At 42.0% G+C, this 18,236-nt stretch overlaps 1 protein-coding gene across 1 annotated transcript in view; it reads right to left on the bottom strand.

Moving 5' to 3' along the window:
• LOC129859558 (aryl hydrocarbon receptor-like) overlaps positions 1-18,236 on the bottom strand; it is a 79,969-nt gene that overhangs the window by 13,110 nt on the left and 48,623 nt on the right. The window contains exons 8-10 of the mRNA XM_055929454.1: positions 17,454-17,656; positions 14,306-14,415; positions 2,010-2,151 (exon numbers count right to left, since the gene is read on the bottom strand). Coding sequence (XP_055785429.1) covers positions 2,010-2,151; positions 14,306-14,415; positions 17,454-17,656 — 455 coding nt within the window. The remainder of the gene's footprint in view (positions 1-2,009; positions 2,152-14,305; positions 14,416-17,453; positions 17,657-18,236) is intronic.

Below are 18,236 nucleotides of genomic sequence, written 5' to 3'. Positions count from 1 at the left end.
CAAAAGGTCTTGTAGTAGCTCCTCATGCCTCCCAATGGTGGCTCCCTGCAGGGAGACAGGGTGGCGGAGCTGGTCCAAGTCTGCTGGGTCTGTCATGGCCAGTTCGTACTATCAGGAATCAAGGTAAGACCCAGATGCAGACTGTCGATGTAACAATGTTTAATGTCCCAACAGAGGCGAGCAGAAGACATGTCAAGGCAGGCAGAGGTCGGTAATCCTGAGGGAGGCAGAGGTACAGGTCGGCAGGCAGGCTCAGAGACAGGACAGGCAAGGGTCAAGACCGGGAGGAATAGCAAAAGAATAGAAGTAGGAGTACGGGAAAACACGCTGGTTGACTTGAAAAACATACAAGACGAGCTGGCCCAAAGAGACAGGAAATACAGGGATATATACATCAGGGATAATAAGCGACACCTGGAGGGGGTGGAGACAATCACAAGACCAGGGCGTGACAACACCCACTGAGCTATATTGGATACACCGAGTGCAACTGGCGGCAAAAGAGCTGAGCGTAGAACATTGTAAACTACATTGTGCGCACCTGTTCACAAAACTATTTGGGGATATGGGATCAGAGCATGACAATGTTCTATTTCACACCGAAGCTTGGTGGTTATTGAGGGGGAGTGTTGGAAAGATTTTTTCGAATTGAGAGAGGAACTGTTGTCATTCGCAATGGATTTAAATGACAAACTTTGCTGACTTTCTGTGTAATGAAAAGAAAACGTGTGTAACGGCTGTCATATTCTTCCTCCTCCTCGGACGAGGAGAGGCGAGAAGGATCGGACCAATATGCGGAGTGGTTAGTGCTCATGATGATTTATTATAACGAACAATGAACACTGAAATACAAAACAAATAAACGAAGTGCAGAAACCTATACAGTACCGTGTGGTGAAAACACAGACACGGAAACAAACACCCACAAAACACACGTGAAACCCCGGCTGCCTTATTATGATTCTCAATCAGGGACAACGATTGACAGCTGCCTCTGATTGAGAATCATACCCGGCCGAACACAAAATCCCAACATAGAAAATCACACACAGACAAACCCACCCAACTCATGCCCTGACCAACTAAATAAATACAAGACAAAGGAAAACAGGTCAGGAACGTGACAACGTGTCTCCTTGCCTATGTAACAGACATATTTGGGGAACGGAACGAATTGAACACAAGCATGCAGCGGAAATACAAACAAATAACACGGATAAGTGAACGAATCAGCGAAATCTGTGTGATCCTGGGTCAGTTGACATCCCAGGAAGTGAAATTGAACGGCTGAACGAGCTGCCATGTGACCGAATGCTGCAGACAATGCATTCACCGGTCACTATAGAGACGTTTTGGTTCTCAAAGGGAATACAATGCAGTCTCCCTCAGAGCATTACAACTCATGGTACGCTGATTCAGTGCTCTCATCTGCATTAAAACCAAATATCGATCCAGGTTGGATGTGACAGGAGTGATGCGGTATTGCACTGTTGACCACGCCCCCTGACATTGAGATGCTCCGACACAACGTGGATCAAGAACACCCATCTCATTAGTGGTGGTGAGATAAGATAAATTATTTAAATGATTGACTGTCAAAGCCCCACATTAAAAAAGTAAATATTTCCTGTGAATGACATTTTTTTTTCTCATATAGTTGGGGTCGCGAGAATTTTATTAACGTGATGAAATCCAATCTACTGTCCTCCCTCTTACTCACTGGGAACAAGAGTAGGATGAGACATAGCTTACTAGAACACTAGGGACTACTATGTACAACTATATGGACAAAAGTCCCCAACACTATGGACAAAGAGCTCTGACTGTTTAGGATTACATATTACATTCACCTCTTTGAAATCCTTCATACAAACAGACACAGCAAAATCTCCAGTGCTAAATCAACTTGAGTGTTACATTTAACACTCAGAAAAGTGTTTAGGGTTAAAAATGTATTCAAAACATCATTGGGTTATGGAGGGGGGGGGGGAAGCTAAAGCTGCACTTACACCAGGGGCCTCTGGGTGGCGATAATGTAGTCAGGCTTGCCGTTCTTGTAGACCAGTCTGGCGTTGGCTTGGACCCACCTCCAGCGGTTATCCTTAGTGAGCAGTCTGAACACCGTCAGCCCGCTCTCTCCTGTCTTTATCACTGGAATCACATAAGACACTGAGTCAGGGGGATGTATCAGAACCAATGATTGCATGGTCATAACTGAACATAGGCTATTATCCACATAGGCAACACAGTGCATATGTGCACCCATGCATGGAACCAACCCCCTACACACTCATGACGCTTACAAAACCAAGTCTGCCGAAATATGCTGTTTGCGTGTGTACATGCACCTATGCACCATCACACCTCTAAATGCACACACACACACACACACACTCCTTGATCCTTCACCCAATTGGCCTATTGTTGGCTTTGCAAGGCGTGTTGTGGAGTAGAGCACGTCTCAACTGTGCAGCCTTCCGGAGTAGGTTCATCGTGGTGAATGGACACAGGTGTGAGGCACTGTAGACCCATTGTTCTAAAGAGAGGCGGGCAGTAAAGAGATTTGCAGACACTGCAGATGTACACCCAATGTGTTCCCCTGCAGTGCCACTGAAACTCTTGTGTCACTTTGTGGACACTGGTGGACTTTGGATCTTTCTTTCATTCCTGAGATGGATATGTGGTCCCAGTTCACCACTCTGCTCTGTTCACCGGTACTCTGCTCTGTTCACCGGTACTCTGCTCTACTCTGCTGAGCTCTACTCTGGGTTTTACACAATCTCCTCCAAAATCTGGATTATGTGTTAACATATTCTCCACTCTAACCAACCATGTGTCACACAGAGACTGGTTTCTTGTTTAGCAACAAAAACGTGCGCAAATATGGGGCAAACCAGACGGGGGTCGGCTTAAATTGCTGACAACATGTAAACTATATTTTGTTTCCAAATGTTAATTGAAAACATTAATTAATTTGCACAATGAGCACCTGTCTCTCAAATACATCATTAAGAGTTGCTGGTTAGCTAGCTAGTGAATTTTTGCCATATTAGAATTGACAGAAAATCTGTCAAAACACCTCATAACAAGACACGGTATCAACAACAAGATACAACTAGCTGAAACAAGCATCCTACGGTTCCCCACAAGGAAGCTTTTAGCCATTGTTGCTAGTTATCTGACCGCTCATAATCATAAAAACACACTGCTTCAGGCCACATTGATGCGCGTGCATAATTTTTGTGACGTTTGTCAGCCAACGCCGTCTATATGGTTTGTCCCAATAATCCAGTGGTGGGCCGTCAGGGCCAGCAAGGCCTTCTCTGCTGGCCTAAACATCATCAGAATATAATTTTTTTTTTAAATATATTTTCCCACAAATACGTATTAACCTGTTGGGGATGGGGGCGCTGTTTAGACTATTTATGCTAATGTGGCTAATTTTTTAAACGGCTTCCCACAAAATCCTTGATCGTACAATATGCATATTATTATTATTATTGGATAGAAAACAGTCTATAGTTTCTATAGGAGTTGAAATTTTGTCTCTAAGTGGAACAGAGCCCATTCTACAGCAATTTCCCTGACATGGAGTCAGATTTGAGAAATGTTGGCCACTTTTCTGAAGTCAGTTAAAAGGGCACTGTCGTTGCTATGACTATACGGACACTTCTTACGTCTTCCCCTGGATGCCTTTACGTGATGACGATTCCAACGGGCTCGATTGCGCGTTCACAGGCCCTACAAATGAAAAAACTCTGAAGCTAGTCATTCTTTGGGAGCTGCGTAACGCGCGTGGAAGACACCGACCCTCTCCTGTTCCAAGCGTTAGTTTAGCCTGTTATATTTCTCCGGTCATCTTTTCACTCGTTATAGGAGTTACAAACATCATAAAGTAGTTAATTTAAAGCGTTTTATAGCAATTTATATCCGTTTAGTGCGATTTTGGGACATTTATTTTTGCAACGATGTGAAAAGTTGGGCACGCTTTTCAGTTCATCCCGAACGTAGTTGACATTTCCACATGGCAAGAGGACAGCTTTCCACCAAAAGACGATTTCTCCCAAGAAAGGATCCTTTGCCCAAGATACTGATGGAAGAACAGCTCAAGGTAGGACATTTTTATTATGATAAATCGTGTTTCTGTCGAAACATTTTAGTGGCTTAGGACGCCATGTCTTTTGACGTAGCTTCGCTTGGCGCAAACTGTATTGAAAAGTAAGGATAAATTAAAAAATGTAATAACGCAATTGTATTAAGAATTAAATTGTCTATCAATCCCTGTCCACCCTATATTTTTTAGTCACGTTTATGAGTATTTATGTATAAGAGTAGATCACTGTCTAAGTGGCGCAAGGACATTTTCTGACCAGCTGAGCTACATTTCACATTGTCTAACCATGATTTTGGTGGCTAAATATAAACATTTTCGATCAAACTGTATATGCATGTTGTAATGTGATGTTACAGGAGTGTCATCGGAAGAATTCTGAGAAGGTTAGTGAAAAAATTAATATCTTTTGGCGATGTTGACTTTTATCGCTCACTTTGGCTAGAATCAATGCTGGGCTGCTAATTGCTATGTGCTAAGCTAATATAACGATTTATTGTGTTTTCGCTGTAAGACACTTAGAAAATCTGAAATATTGTCTGTATTCACAGGATCTGTGTCTTTCGATTCGTGTATGCTGTGTATTTTTACGAAATGTTTGATGATTAGTAGTTAGGTAAACACGTTGCTCATTGTAATTATTCTAGTCCATTTGTGATGGTGGGTGCAATTGTAAACTATGCCATATACCTGAAATATGCACTTTTTTCTAACAAAACCTATCCCATACCATAAATATGTTATCAGACTGTCATCTAATGAGTTTTTTTGTTGGTTAGGGGCTATAAATATCTTAGTTTAGCCGAATTGGTGATGGCTACTGGTGTTGGTGGACAAATAAAAGATGGTGGATTATGCTAATGTGTTTTTAGGTAATAGATGTACATCTTTACATATTGTGTCTTCCCTGTAAAACATTTTAAAAATCGGAAATGTTGACTGGATTCATAAGATCTGTGTCTTTCATTAGCTGTATTGGACTTTAATGTGTGAAAGTTAAATATTTAAAAAAAATATTTTTTTTGAATTTCGCGGCACTGGTTTTTCAGTGGGGGGGGGGGGGGGGGGTGTGCCGCTAGCGCCACGCTGATCCTAGACAGGTTAAATTATTCCCCAGAGTAAGAGTTATACTCTTCATTTCATAGCTTTCCTCTTGGTTTCACTGCTTCCAGCCCCAGGTTGAGATTTGGAGGGCTGGTCTTTATGTTAGATCTTTTATCCAATCATATTCAGCCATCATGTGTTGCCAGGGGTCTAAAATCTGCCCTCAGGCCTTCAGAATCAACAGTGCGGGCGCTTGTAGCTTAAAGTGAATGGAAATGAAAATTGAGTGTCAACCAATCAGCTTTAGAGTTGGCTATTGTACGCCTGCTGGCTGGCTCCAGTGTTACACAAGAGCCAGCTAGCAGGCGTAGTGCGTGCACGTCTTTTGATTGGATTACCAATATTGAGAGGCAGGTCCTATGGGCAGGTCTATGCAGATCTAGGAAACTGAATTTGATAAACGAATTCATTCGCGTACTACTAAGCTGTTTTTTCAACCCACAATGGCGGAAGGAGGAGAAGATATCGATTTGGTCGAGGATATAATTATAACGCCATTCTCAAGACAAACTTTTCAAGAAAAGTTAGACATTGTAAGGAGAGGTCGCCCGACGCTACAAAGCCTGTCACAGGCGGGAAAGGGGTTCGTTCGCTCGCCACTTTCAAAGTTCCAACTACGAGCGCTATCAATGGCTCATAAGCTCCAAGAAGCACTGCAAACTGTAGTGCTGGGAATATCTATTATTTGCAAGTGATCGGTTTGGATTCCTCACTGGCTGTGCAAACTTGAGTTGTCTAACCAAAGGAAGCAACGAGACACCAACGTACGGTTGGGCACTTACAAGCAATGGTGCTTTTGAAAACTTTTGGGAACACCCGAGTGGATCTACAGCTCAACGAACAAGCTCGCAGGACAACGGAGCAGCACAATGAAAAGGTGAAGAAAAATAGGGAAATATTGAAAAGACTCTGATTGTGTCATGTTTTTGTCAATTTCAAGGTGACGCAACGCCTGGTTATACTGCGTTTCTGTCTAAATGTATAGTGTCTAGAGCCATGGCATCATAATGATGGTAATAAGAGGTAGATTAATTCGGGTGGGACTGTGTAGGACCTCACTGAAGGCCCAGGCCCCAGGCCCACGGCACGCCACTGCAATAATCCCTCCTCCCTCCTGAAGTCTGCACTGGTTCATTACTTTCAACAAATGTAAAAGCATTGGATTGGTGGAGGCATGGGCTAGAGGGAGTTTAATATACCAGTCATTTCCTTTCAAATCCATGAAGGGAAGTGAACAAGTGTACACTTTGGGAGAAAGGAGAGACTATTAGGACACAACCAGAGTCTTCCACTAACTCTCTGACAGTTTGCCAATCAAAGTTCTGCCTACATGTCTTTTAGACACATCGACCTACGACCCTGGACTACTTTCTAAAAGCAATGAAAGGTTGTGAGTCAAACGTTTGAAAAGGCAGCATATACTGTACTGAAATAACTATCTGTCCAACAATGAATACTGGATTTTTTGTTGTTGATATTAATAACATCATGCTTGTCTTTGCACTCACTAGATTATTTTTAACACTTTCATTAGGCAAATTGTTCCCTCGGGCGTTTAAACTCAAGAGTCAGAAAGTTGGGGGAGTGATACTGACCAATAACAATAATATGAATAACATCATGCTTGTCTTTGAGCTCACTAGCATATTTTAACACTTTCATTAGGCAAATTGTCCCCTCCAGTATTTAAACTCAGAGTCAGAGAGCTCGATTTGTTTTGTACTATAAAAACTCAGAGAGATGGAAGGGCAAGTGATATTGTAAACTTCGAGAGATGGGGGGAGTTATATTTGCCATCAACCACTGAGCTGTAAAGAGCAGTATGGAGTGTGTGAAGAGCAGTGATGCTGATGCTTAATGTTCCATGGTTAGAACAGGGTCATTGTGTTTACATGCTACTGTAAGTAGGACACTGTTACTGCTGAACGATTGTTCTCTCGCTCTCTCTCTCTCTCTCTCTCTCTCCCTGTCAGCAAACAACAGAGGAGAGAGTGTGTGGTGTCAGTCTGCCTCTGAGATACTATTTCTAACCCACATGTAGTTAACTTACTGCACATAAATAGATGGCTCTATGAAGTACTAATATATATATATATATATATTTTATCTTTATTTAACTAGGCAAGTCAGTTAAGAACACATTCTTATTTTCAATGACGGCCTAGGAACAGTGGGTTAACTGCCTTGTTCAGGGGCAGAACAACAGATTTTTATCTTGTCAGCTCGGGGATGCGATCTGCAACGCTCTAACCACTAGGCTACCTGCCGCCCCACAAGTATACACTACATAAGTATGTGGACACCAAATGAGTGGATTTGGTTATTTCAGCCACACCCGTTGCTGAGAGGTGTATAAAACCGAACACATAGTCATGCAATCTCCATAGACAAACATTGGCAGTAGAATGCTCCGTACTGAAGAGCTCAGTGACTTTTAACGTGGCACCATCATAGGATGCCACCTTTCCAAGTCAGTTCGTCAAATTTCTGCCCTGCTTGAGCTGCCCCGGTCAACTGTAAGTGCTGCTATTGTGAAGTGGAAAGGTCTAGGGACAACAACGGCTCAGCCGGGACTGACGTAAAAATCATCTGTCCTCGGTTGCAACACTCACTACCGAGTTCCAAACGGCCTCTGGAAGCAACGTCAGCACAAGAACTGTTCGTAGGGAGCTTCATGAAATGGGTTTCCATGGCCGAGCAGCCACACACAAGCCTAATATCACCATGCGCAATGCCAAGCGTCGGCTGGAGTGTTGTAAAGCTCACTGCCATTGGACACCGGAGCGGCAAAATCTGGACCCCTACAAATCAGCCGGGCTAGACAATCTGGACCTTCTCTTTATAAAACTATCTGCCGAAATTGTTGCAACCCCTATTACTAGCTTGTTCAACATCTCTTTCGTATCGTCTGAGATCCCCAAAGATTGGAAAGCTGCCGCGGTCATCCCCCTCTTCAAAGGGGGAGACACTCTAGACCCAAACTGCTACAGACCTATATCTATCCTACCCTGCCTTTCTAAGGTCTTCGAAAGCCAAGTTAACAAACAGATCACCGACCATTTTGAATCCCACCGTACCTTCTCCGCTATGCAATCTGGCTTCCGAGCTGGTCATGGGTGCACCTCAGCCATGGTCAAGGTCCTAAACGATATCATAACTGCCATCGATAAGAGACAATACTGTGCAGCCGTATTCATCGACCTGGCCAAGGCTTTCGACTCTGTCAATCACCACATTCTTATCGGCAGACTTGACAGCCTTGGTTTCTCAAATGACTCCCTCGCCTGGTTCACCAACTACTTCTCTGATAGAGTTCAGTGTGTCAAATCGGAGGGCCTGTTGTCTGGACCTCTGGCAGTCTCTATGGGGTGCCACAGGGTTCAATTCTCGGGCCGACTCTCTTCTCTGTATACATCAATGAAGTCGCTCTTGCTGCTGGTGATTCTCTGATCCACCTCTACACAGACGACACCATTCTGTATACTTCTGGTCCTTCTTTGGACACTAATTTCCAGACGAGCTTCAATGCCATACAACTCTCCTTCCGTGGCCTCCAACTGCTCTTAAATGCAAGTAAAACTAAATGCATGCTCTTCAACCGATCGCTGCCCGCACCTGCCCGACCGCCCAGCATCACTACTCTGGACGGTTCTGACTTAGAATATGTGGACAACTACAAATACCTAGGTGTCTGGTTAGATTGTAAACTCACCTTCTAGACCCACATTAAGCATCTCCAATCCAAAATTAAATCTAGAATCGGCTTCCTATTTCGCAACAAAGCATCCTTCACTCATGCTGCCAAACATATCCTCTTAAAACTGACTATCCTACCGATCCTCGACTTCGGCGATGTCATTTGCAAAATAGCCTCCAACACTCTACTCGACAAATTGGATGCAGTCTATCACAGTGTCATCTGTTTTGTCACCAAAGCCCCATATACTACCCACCACTGCGACCTGTATGCTCTGTTTGGCTGGCCCTCGCTTCATACTCGTCGCCAAACCCACTGGCTCCAGGTCATCTACAAGTCGTTGCTAGGTAAGGCCCCGCCTTATCTCAGTTCACTGGTCACCATAGCAGCACCCACCCATAGCACGCGCTCCAGCAGGTATATTTCACTTGTCACCCCCAAAGCCAATTCCTCCTTTGGCCGCCTTTCCTTCCAGTTCTCTGCTGCCAATGACTGGAACGAACTGCAAAACTCGCTGAAGCTGGAGACTCTTAACTTCAAGCACCAGCTGTCAGAGCAGCTCCCAGATCATTGCACCTGTACATAGCCTATCTGTAAATAGCCCATCCAATTACCTCATACCCATACTGTATTTATCTTGCTCCTTTGCACCCCAGTATCTCTACTGGCACATTCATCTTCTGCACATCTATCACTCCAGTGTTTAATTGCTATATCGTAATTACCTCAGCACTATAGCCTATTTTATTGCCTTACCTCCCTTATCTTACCTCATTTGCACACACTGTATATATACACTTTTTACTATTATTTCTACTGTATTATTGACTGTATGTTTGTATATTCCATGTGTAACTCTGTGTTGTTGTATGTGTCAAACTGCTTTGCTTTATCTTGGCCAGGTCGCAGTTGTAAATGAGAACTTGTTCTCAACTAGCCTACCTGGTTAAATAAAGGTGAAAAATAAAATAAAAGTGGAAACACATTCTCTGGAATGGTGAATCACGCTTCACCATCTGGCAGTCCGACGGACTAATCTGTGTTTGGCGGATGCCATGAGAACGTATCTTAACGCTACATCCATACAATGACATTCTAGACGAGTCTGCGCTTCCAACGTTTGGGGAAGGCCCTTTCCATATTTTTTTTAATAAAACATTTTTGAGAGGTAGATCTGCTTTAATATTGCAGATAGATTGTATATTCCATAAATTTACATAAATGTAATTGTCTGCATGATTTTCATTCCCAAATATATATTTTTAAATATATTTTATTTATTTATTTTCCCCTACCCCTACTACCCCTCTCCTAATTGGAGTAAACTAGTGGACAACAACACCTAGGCTTCTACTTCCAGCTTATTCATACTATATACAGTACCAGTCAAAAGTTTGGACACATCTACTCATTCGGGGGGGTTTCTATATTTTTAGTAGTATAATAGTGAAGAAATCAAAACTATGAAATAACACATATGGAATCATGTAGCAACAAAAAGTGTTAAACAAATCTAAATATATTTTATATTTGAGATTCTTCAAAGTAGCCACCCTTCGCCTTGATGACAGCTTTGCACACTCTTGGCATTCTCTCAACCAGCTTCGTGAGGTAGTCACCTGGAATGCATTTCAGTTAACAGGTGTGCCTTGTTAAAAGTTAATTTGTGGAATTTCTTTCCTTCTTAACGCGTTTGCGCCAATCAGTTGTGACAAGGTAGGTGTGGTTTACAGAAGATAGCCCTATTTGGTAAAAGACCAAGTCCATGTTATGGCAAGAACAGCTAAAATAAGCAAAGAGAAACGACAGTCCATCATCACTTTGAAGGTCAGTCAATCTGGAAAATGTCAAGAACTTTGAATGTTTCTTCAAGTGTAGTCGCAAAAACTATCAAGCGCTGTGATGAAACTGCCTCTCATGAGGACCGCCACAGGAAAGGAAGACCCAGAGTTACCTCTGCTGCAGAGGACAAGTTCATTAGAGGTACCAACCTCAGAAATTGCAGACCAAATAAATGCTTCACAGAGTTCAAGTAACAGACACATCTCAACCTCCTCTGTTCAGAATCAGGCCTTCATGGTCAAATTGCTGCCAAGAAACCACTACTTAAGGACACTAATAAGAAGAGACTTGCTTGGGTCAAAAAACACAAGCAATGGACATTAGACCAGTGGAAATCTGTCCTTTGGTCTGAGGAGTCCAAATTTGAGATTTTTGGTTCCAGCCGCCATGTCTTTGTGAGACGCAGAGTAGGTGAACAGATGATTTCCGCATGTGTGGTTCCCACCGTGAAACATGGAGGAGGTGGTGTGATGGTGTGGGCAGTGCTATGTTGGTGACACTGTCAATGATTTATTTAGAATTCAAGGCACACAACCAGCATGGCTACCGCAGTATTCTGCAGTGATACGCCATCCCATCTGGTTTGCGCTTAGTGGGACTATCATTTGTTTTTCAACAGGACAATGACCCAACACACCTCCAGGCTGTGTAATGGTGATTTAACCAAGATGGAGAGTGATGGAGTACTGAATCAGATCACAATCACCTCAAGCCAATTGAGATGGTTTGGGATAAGTTGGACCGCAGAGTGAAGGAAAAGCAGCCAACAAGTGCTCAGTAAATGTGGGAACTCCTTTAACTTCTTTATGATAGGGGGCAGCATTTTCACTTTTGGATGAATAGCGTGCCCAGATTGAACAGCCTCCTACTCTGTCCCAGATTCTAATATATGCATATTATTATTACTATTGGATAGAAAACACTCTGAAGTTTCTACAACTGTTTGAATGATGTCTGTGAGTATAACAGAACTCATATGGCAGGCAAAAACCTGAGAAAAAATCCAAATAGGAAGTGAGAATTCTTAGACTGGTCAATGTTAAACTCATCGCCTATTTAATTCCCTGTAATATATGGATCTGTTTGCACTTCCTACGCCTTCCACTAGATGTCAACAGTCTGTAGAATGCTGAATGAAGCCTATACTGTGATGTGGGACCGGATGGGAGGTGTTTGAGTCAGTGGTCTGGCAGGTTGCCAGTTCTTGGTCACGTGCATTCCTCATGATATCGCCATGCCTTCCATTACTTCTAGAGACTGAAAGGAATTCTCCGGTTGGAACGATATTGGATATATATGATAACAACATCCTGAAGATTGATTCTCTACTTAGTTTAACCAGTTTATTCGACTTGTAACATAACTTTTTGAAGTTTTCGTCCGACGTTTGCCTGCATCTGTGCGAGCGTTTGGACATGTGTACTACACATGCTAGCAAAAGTAGCTACTTGGACATAAGTAATGGACATTATCGAACAAAACAACCATTTATTGTGGAACTAGGATTCCTGGCAGTGCATTCTGATAAAGATCATCAAAGGTAAGGGAATATTTATGATGTAATTTCGTATTTCTGTTGACTCCAACATGGCGGAGAAATGTTGTTAAATCTGAGCGCCGTCTCAGATTATTGCATGGTGTGCTTTTTACGTAAAGTAAAAAAGAAAAATCTGACAGCGGTTGCATTAAGAACAAATGTATCTTTAATTCTGTGTAAAACATGTATCTTTCATCAAAGTTTATGATGAGTATTTATGTTATTTGACGTGGCTCTCTGCAATTTCTCCGGATATTTTGGAGGCATTTCTGAACATGACGCCAATGTAAACTGGGATTTGTGGATATAAATATGCACATTATCGAACAAAACATAAATGTATTGTGTAACATGATGTCCTATGGGTGTCATCTGATGAAGATCATCAAAGGTTAGTGATTAATTTTATCTCTATTTCTGCTTTTTGTGACTACTATCTTTTGCTGGGAAAATGGCTGTGTTTTTCTGTGGCTATGTACTGAGCTAACATAATTGTTTGGTGTGCTTTCCCCGTAAATCCTTTTTGAAATCAGACATGTTGGCTGGATTCACAACATGTGTAGCTTTAATTTGGTGTCTTTCATGTGTGATTTCATAAAAGATAGATTTTTATAGTAATATATTTGAATTTGGCGCGCTACATTTTTTTCTGGCTTTTGGCCAAGTGGGACGCTACCGTCCCACATATCCCAGAGAAGTTAAGACTGTTGGGAAAGCATTCCAGGTGAAGTTGGTTGAGAGAATGCCAAGAGTGTGCAAAGCTGTCATCAAGGCAAAGGGTTGCTACTGTTAGAAATTTATGTAATTCTTCAATAACACAAGCTCCAAAGCAAATCAGGGGGAGAAAAATTGGTTTATTTGAGAAGGACATACCATAGACGTTATGCTAAGAGGTAGATGTTCAGTCTCCCCTGTCCTCAGCTTTTCTCCACAGAACAAAGGACAGGATGCCATTTATAACCCCCCACCCTAGCCTGGGGTTGACCAATCAGAAGTCCTTGCAGTACATCTGGGCCAAATACCATTAGTACTCTAGTTTTTAGTCCTCTCATCCTCTGCGTTGTGTATTTATCTTCAAAATATTCTTATTCACCTTTGAAGAATCTCAAATATAAAATATATTTTGATTTGTTTAACACTTTTATGGTTACTACATGATTCCACATGTGTTATTTCATAGTGTTGATGTCTTCACTATTTTTCTACAATGTAGAAAATACTCAAAATTAAGAAAATCCCTTGAATGAGTAGGTGTGTCCAAACTTTGGACTGGTACTGTACATTTTACAATAGTTATTTTTTGCTGGTTTTCAATCCCATCCTTCAGCTACCATCAACCCCTCCCATCTATCGCTGAAGCTCATCCAGTTTGATTTCTATTTTGCTATATAACTGTGCTGTTTCACAAAAGCTCTGAACCTATACACATTTTACAGACACAGTATATTTGACATGAGTTATCTTGTTATTAATCCCACCCTTCAGCTCCACTCATACCCTCCCATCTGTCTCTTAACACCATCCATTTTTGATTTCCATATATTTTTCAACTGTGCTGTGATGTTTCACAAAAGTTCCCTGTTTCAGCATGACAATGCCCCCGTACACAAAGAGAGGTCCATACAGAAATGGTTTGTTGAGATTGGTGTGGAAGAACCTTGACTGGCCTGCACATAGCTCTGAACTCAAATCCATCTTTGGGATGTATTGGAACGCCGACTGATCAGTGCCGACCTCACTAATGCTCTTGTGGCTGAATGGAAGCAAGTCCCTGCAGCAATGTTCCAACATCTAGTGGAAATCCTTCCCAGAACAGTGGAGGCTGTTATAGTAGCAAAGGAGGGACCAAGTCCATATTAATGCCCATGATATTGGAATGAGATGTTCGACGAGCATACTTTTGGCCATGTAGTGTACATCAAGTTAAATTGTCAAGTTACTGTTCTAAACCAATGTTATTTGGAATATTCCATTATTATTATTAAAGGTAGAGACGTCATAGTAAAAGCCTTACTGCGGACGTGGTTCTCAGCACAGTAGAGCATATCAGCTGCATGGATAAATTGGTATCCAGAGCCTCGAACCCGGAGCTCAGCCTCAGTGTAGCCCAGCACGATCTTCCCCCTGCAATGAAATAAGATTCACAAAAACACCATTATTATAGACGAGACAATAATCGTCTATTGTAGGCATTGGTTGAAGCTCAGTGTTAAATATATGTAAGCCAATATGACACCAATCTCAATGAAAATTCCAAATAAACTTGTAGGTACACAACACACTCATCCGCCTCTCGTCATGAGCCTTTCATCCGTTACCGAGAACCACAAGCCAGACTTTTTAACTGCAGATTTTTTTATAGGGCAGTTAGCAATTGATTTTTAGAAGTATTTATTGCGCCTACCTAGCTCAAATTCTAGACGCTGGATTAAAACAAGACTAAAGAGTCCATAAAGTGACTATTGGGCTTAAAAAACGCCGGCTTGACTAAGTTTCTAGGTGCAGCAGTTTTTATTAAATGTATAATTTATCGCTCTCACGTGTACATTTGCGCCTGTTAAGAAACAACGATCATCTACCTTTTTGTAGCTGACAATGCTAACGTATTGTAACGACCCTGGGTTTATAAGCGCGGAAATCGACTCTGCCGCTCGAGCATGCTTTTGCGGCACAGTCGATAGTGCGCCGGACCTCGGGCTAGAAGGTCGAGGGTTCGAGACCTGCTCCCTGCTGTTTCATTACAATATTCTTTAGCCGAAACTCATAGTTCTAACACTCGGTTGGTTGCTCGGCAACAACAGAGCTGCTTGCACCATGCTGCCAGTCATATGAAGTGTATATGAGCAAACCTAGTCGAATGTATATCACTAGCTATATGGTGGTATTCAAGCTGAGGTTAATCAATGAATGCAAACGGATATTTTGATTAGCTAGGTAGCTAACGTTACTTGTACAAAGTCCAGCTGCTAGCTTCTTTAGCTAGCTAACACCAGTCCGCTGAAAGCTAACTAGCTAACCCTTTAACCTCACTCCTAACCTTAACCCTAACCCATAGCCTAGCAAACGTTAGGCACCTAGCTAACATTAGTGTTAGCCACCTAGCTAACATTAGCCATAACAAATTGGAATTTGTAGTGCTAGGGCAAAAACCAAAACTTGCATCCAGGGTGCCAAGTTTGGGAAACCCTGCCCTACGGTAATGCCCAAGGACATAGTGATTTATGGCAAAGTGGCCAATTGTGTGCATGCGCCTGTCACGGAGAAATGCAAACACCAGCTGGTTGACAGAGTGCCGGGCCATCTCTATGCGCTTGTTGATGTCCTCCTCCCACTGAAACATCCAACTCCTCTACTGTGTGATGACAGAGTAGACCACCGATGTCCTGGGAACTTTCGGATGACTACCTCCTAATCAGCTGGTGTCTCACGCACCAGGGCTGTCCCCTTTATGTGTCCCAAGACGTTTCCACCGAGGTGGATAACTATGATATATTCACAATCACTCCTCGCCTTTGCAAGAAATAATTTTTCAGAACCCTTCCATTGAAAACAGCTCATCCATATTTTGCACTTCTCTAGTCAGCTACATTGTGTAATCGCATAGTAAATATTTGCTTCAGTCTTTGTTTCCTTGCTCTTGACAATTTGCTTTGAGCAATGATCAGTAGGAGTATAAACTGGGATCTTATCAATAAATCGATTGATAAAACACATGACATTGTGAGGGTTCAAGGAGAGTATGTTTTATGCTGTATTATAAACAGGGTGGTTTGAGCCCTGAATGCTCAGCTGAATGCTGTGGTATATCAGACCGCATTGTGTCGTGGTAAAGAACAGCCCTTAATCGTGGTATATTGGCTATATACCTCACCCCCTCTGGTCTTATTGCTTAATTATAATGTTGTATAATAATGTTGCATAATCACCTTCCGGTGTAAAAAACACGGAAATAAAATATATATATTTTTAAGTGAGAATAGGCATTGGTCTGAAGCCGAAAAAAGAAAGGAAAATCACGAGTGCCCATGCTCTACCAAGGTTTTCCAGCACATAGCTTTCAACTACTATCTATGTTGATATTGTACTTCAAACTGTGTATCATTTGGCTGTGTGTATTTTTAGACCTAGGCCTATTGTAAATTTGTATTATTGTTGCTTCACCATCTTTACTGCAAAAAGAAATACAAGTACAAACATAACTTGTTTGAAACACAATTGGTTCTGAGCTTATGTCAATATTACACAGGTAAGCTAACGGTTACAGAAATCAGGCATGCAGACAGGCTCTATCTATCTGAGCTACTATGTCCAACACACCACCTGTTGTTATGTTGGGCACCTACTGACCAAAAAGGATGTTATTATGGTATATTTTTTTCAATTACATGTTTTGCTAAAATAAAGGTTTTAGGAAATACAGGCATGCACCACATTACTACAAGACAAAACAGCTCAATAAAGCCTGAAGGTCTTGTAAGTATTTATAGCAAAGCTTGCTTTCGTTTAATAAAAAATGCATGAAAAGGTAGTGTAATGAGAACGTTCTCACTGTGGAGTGTGAAGAATCAAATACTTTACCTTGCATGTGGTACAAATCACATTATCGTGGAAGCACCTCCTGTAAGAGTATGAATTAGACTGTTTGAGAAGGTTTGAATCCTATTCATCCTGCCTACACATAGTTTGAAGTACAATACCAACATAGTTATTGTAGTAGGTCAAAGCTGTGTGCCTGAAAACCTTAGTAGAGCATGGGCGGAATAGGTATTGTGGTGCTCGTGAATTTCCTTTCTCTTTCGGCTTCAGATTATTCTCACTTAAAACACTTATTTGTATTTTTATTAGAGACAGAATATAGACTGAATAATCATTGTAAGACCATAATCCAATAGGGCATCAATGGCAGTGAAAATATGTTTGAAATACCACTACTTCAAACATATTATAGCCATGTGACAAGAAATTCCACTTCACAGTAACAAACACCCTAGCAACACCCCAGCAGGCAAAACTGGTTGAAATGACATCATTACAACCAGATTACAACGAGTTCCGTTTTTTAAAAGGGGTTCTAATGAGGTTAATTCAACCAGCTATAACCGGTGGATCTTTAACAACATTCCATCATAATGTGAAAGTAAGACTGAATAGTGCGGGCATACTTGGCGTCGCAGGCCATGGGGGTGAAGTCCAGCTTGTGTTTGGTCCTGAAGATCATGTTCTTGGTCCTGATCTCCAGGATGGATGGAGGCTGGAGGGGGGTAGCGATGGCAAACAGGGCTAGTTGGGGGGGCACGTTGCAGCCGTCATCCAGGTGGCAGTTCTGGCCATGCAGGAACTTCAGACGGCCCTGGAGGGTCAGGGCCTGGGGAGAAAAAAAAATGTAGCTGGTTGGTCCAGGCTTCCTCATACAGTATTCGTTTGGAAACCAATAGCCGAGTAATGAACGAGACTTGGAAGGATAGCAACGTGAGACAACAGTAGTACTAATAGTAAATACTATTAGAAAATACTATTAGTAAATACTGAAAGTATACTATTGTATTACTAGTATTAAAAAAATAAAATAGTAGTATGTAAATAGTATTAGTATTTGTGCACTTGACTGAGCTTGTCTGGTACCAATGGAACAGTTTCAAAAGTGCAAAGTGTAAACCCTGCCCATCTGACACCACAGACAGAGGAAATCGAAAAGATTAAAGTATTTGAAAGAAAATGGATACTAATTGATCCCGGGTCTGGTGTAGAGCGGTGCAGCTACTGTAAGACATGGATGTACTGCGCAGTATTTAGGCCTGTCGTCCCATTGATGGCCTTTAAGATGTGCCGAGGTTTGTTGCATCCTGGAGGGAGACACACTGATGGATGAAAACACAGTGTGTGCTTTGAAGAACAGTGTTTTGGCAACTTTCCATCCCTTAAGTCACTCCCTCTTACACTCTCCC

Source organism: Salvelinus fontinalis, chromosome 7 (genome assembly GCF_029448725.1).
Source record: "Salvelinus fontinalis isolate EN_2023a chromosome 7, ASM2944872v1, whole genome shotgun sequence".
Lineage (NCBI taxonomy): Eukaryota > Metazoa > Chordata > Actinopteri > Salmoniformes > Salmonidae > Salvelinus > Salvelinus fontinalis.
Note: the sequence above shows the minus strand (reverse complement) of the source record. Positions and strands in the feature narration are given on the sequence as shown.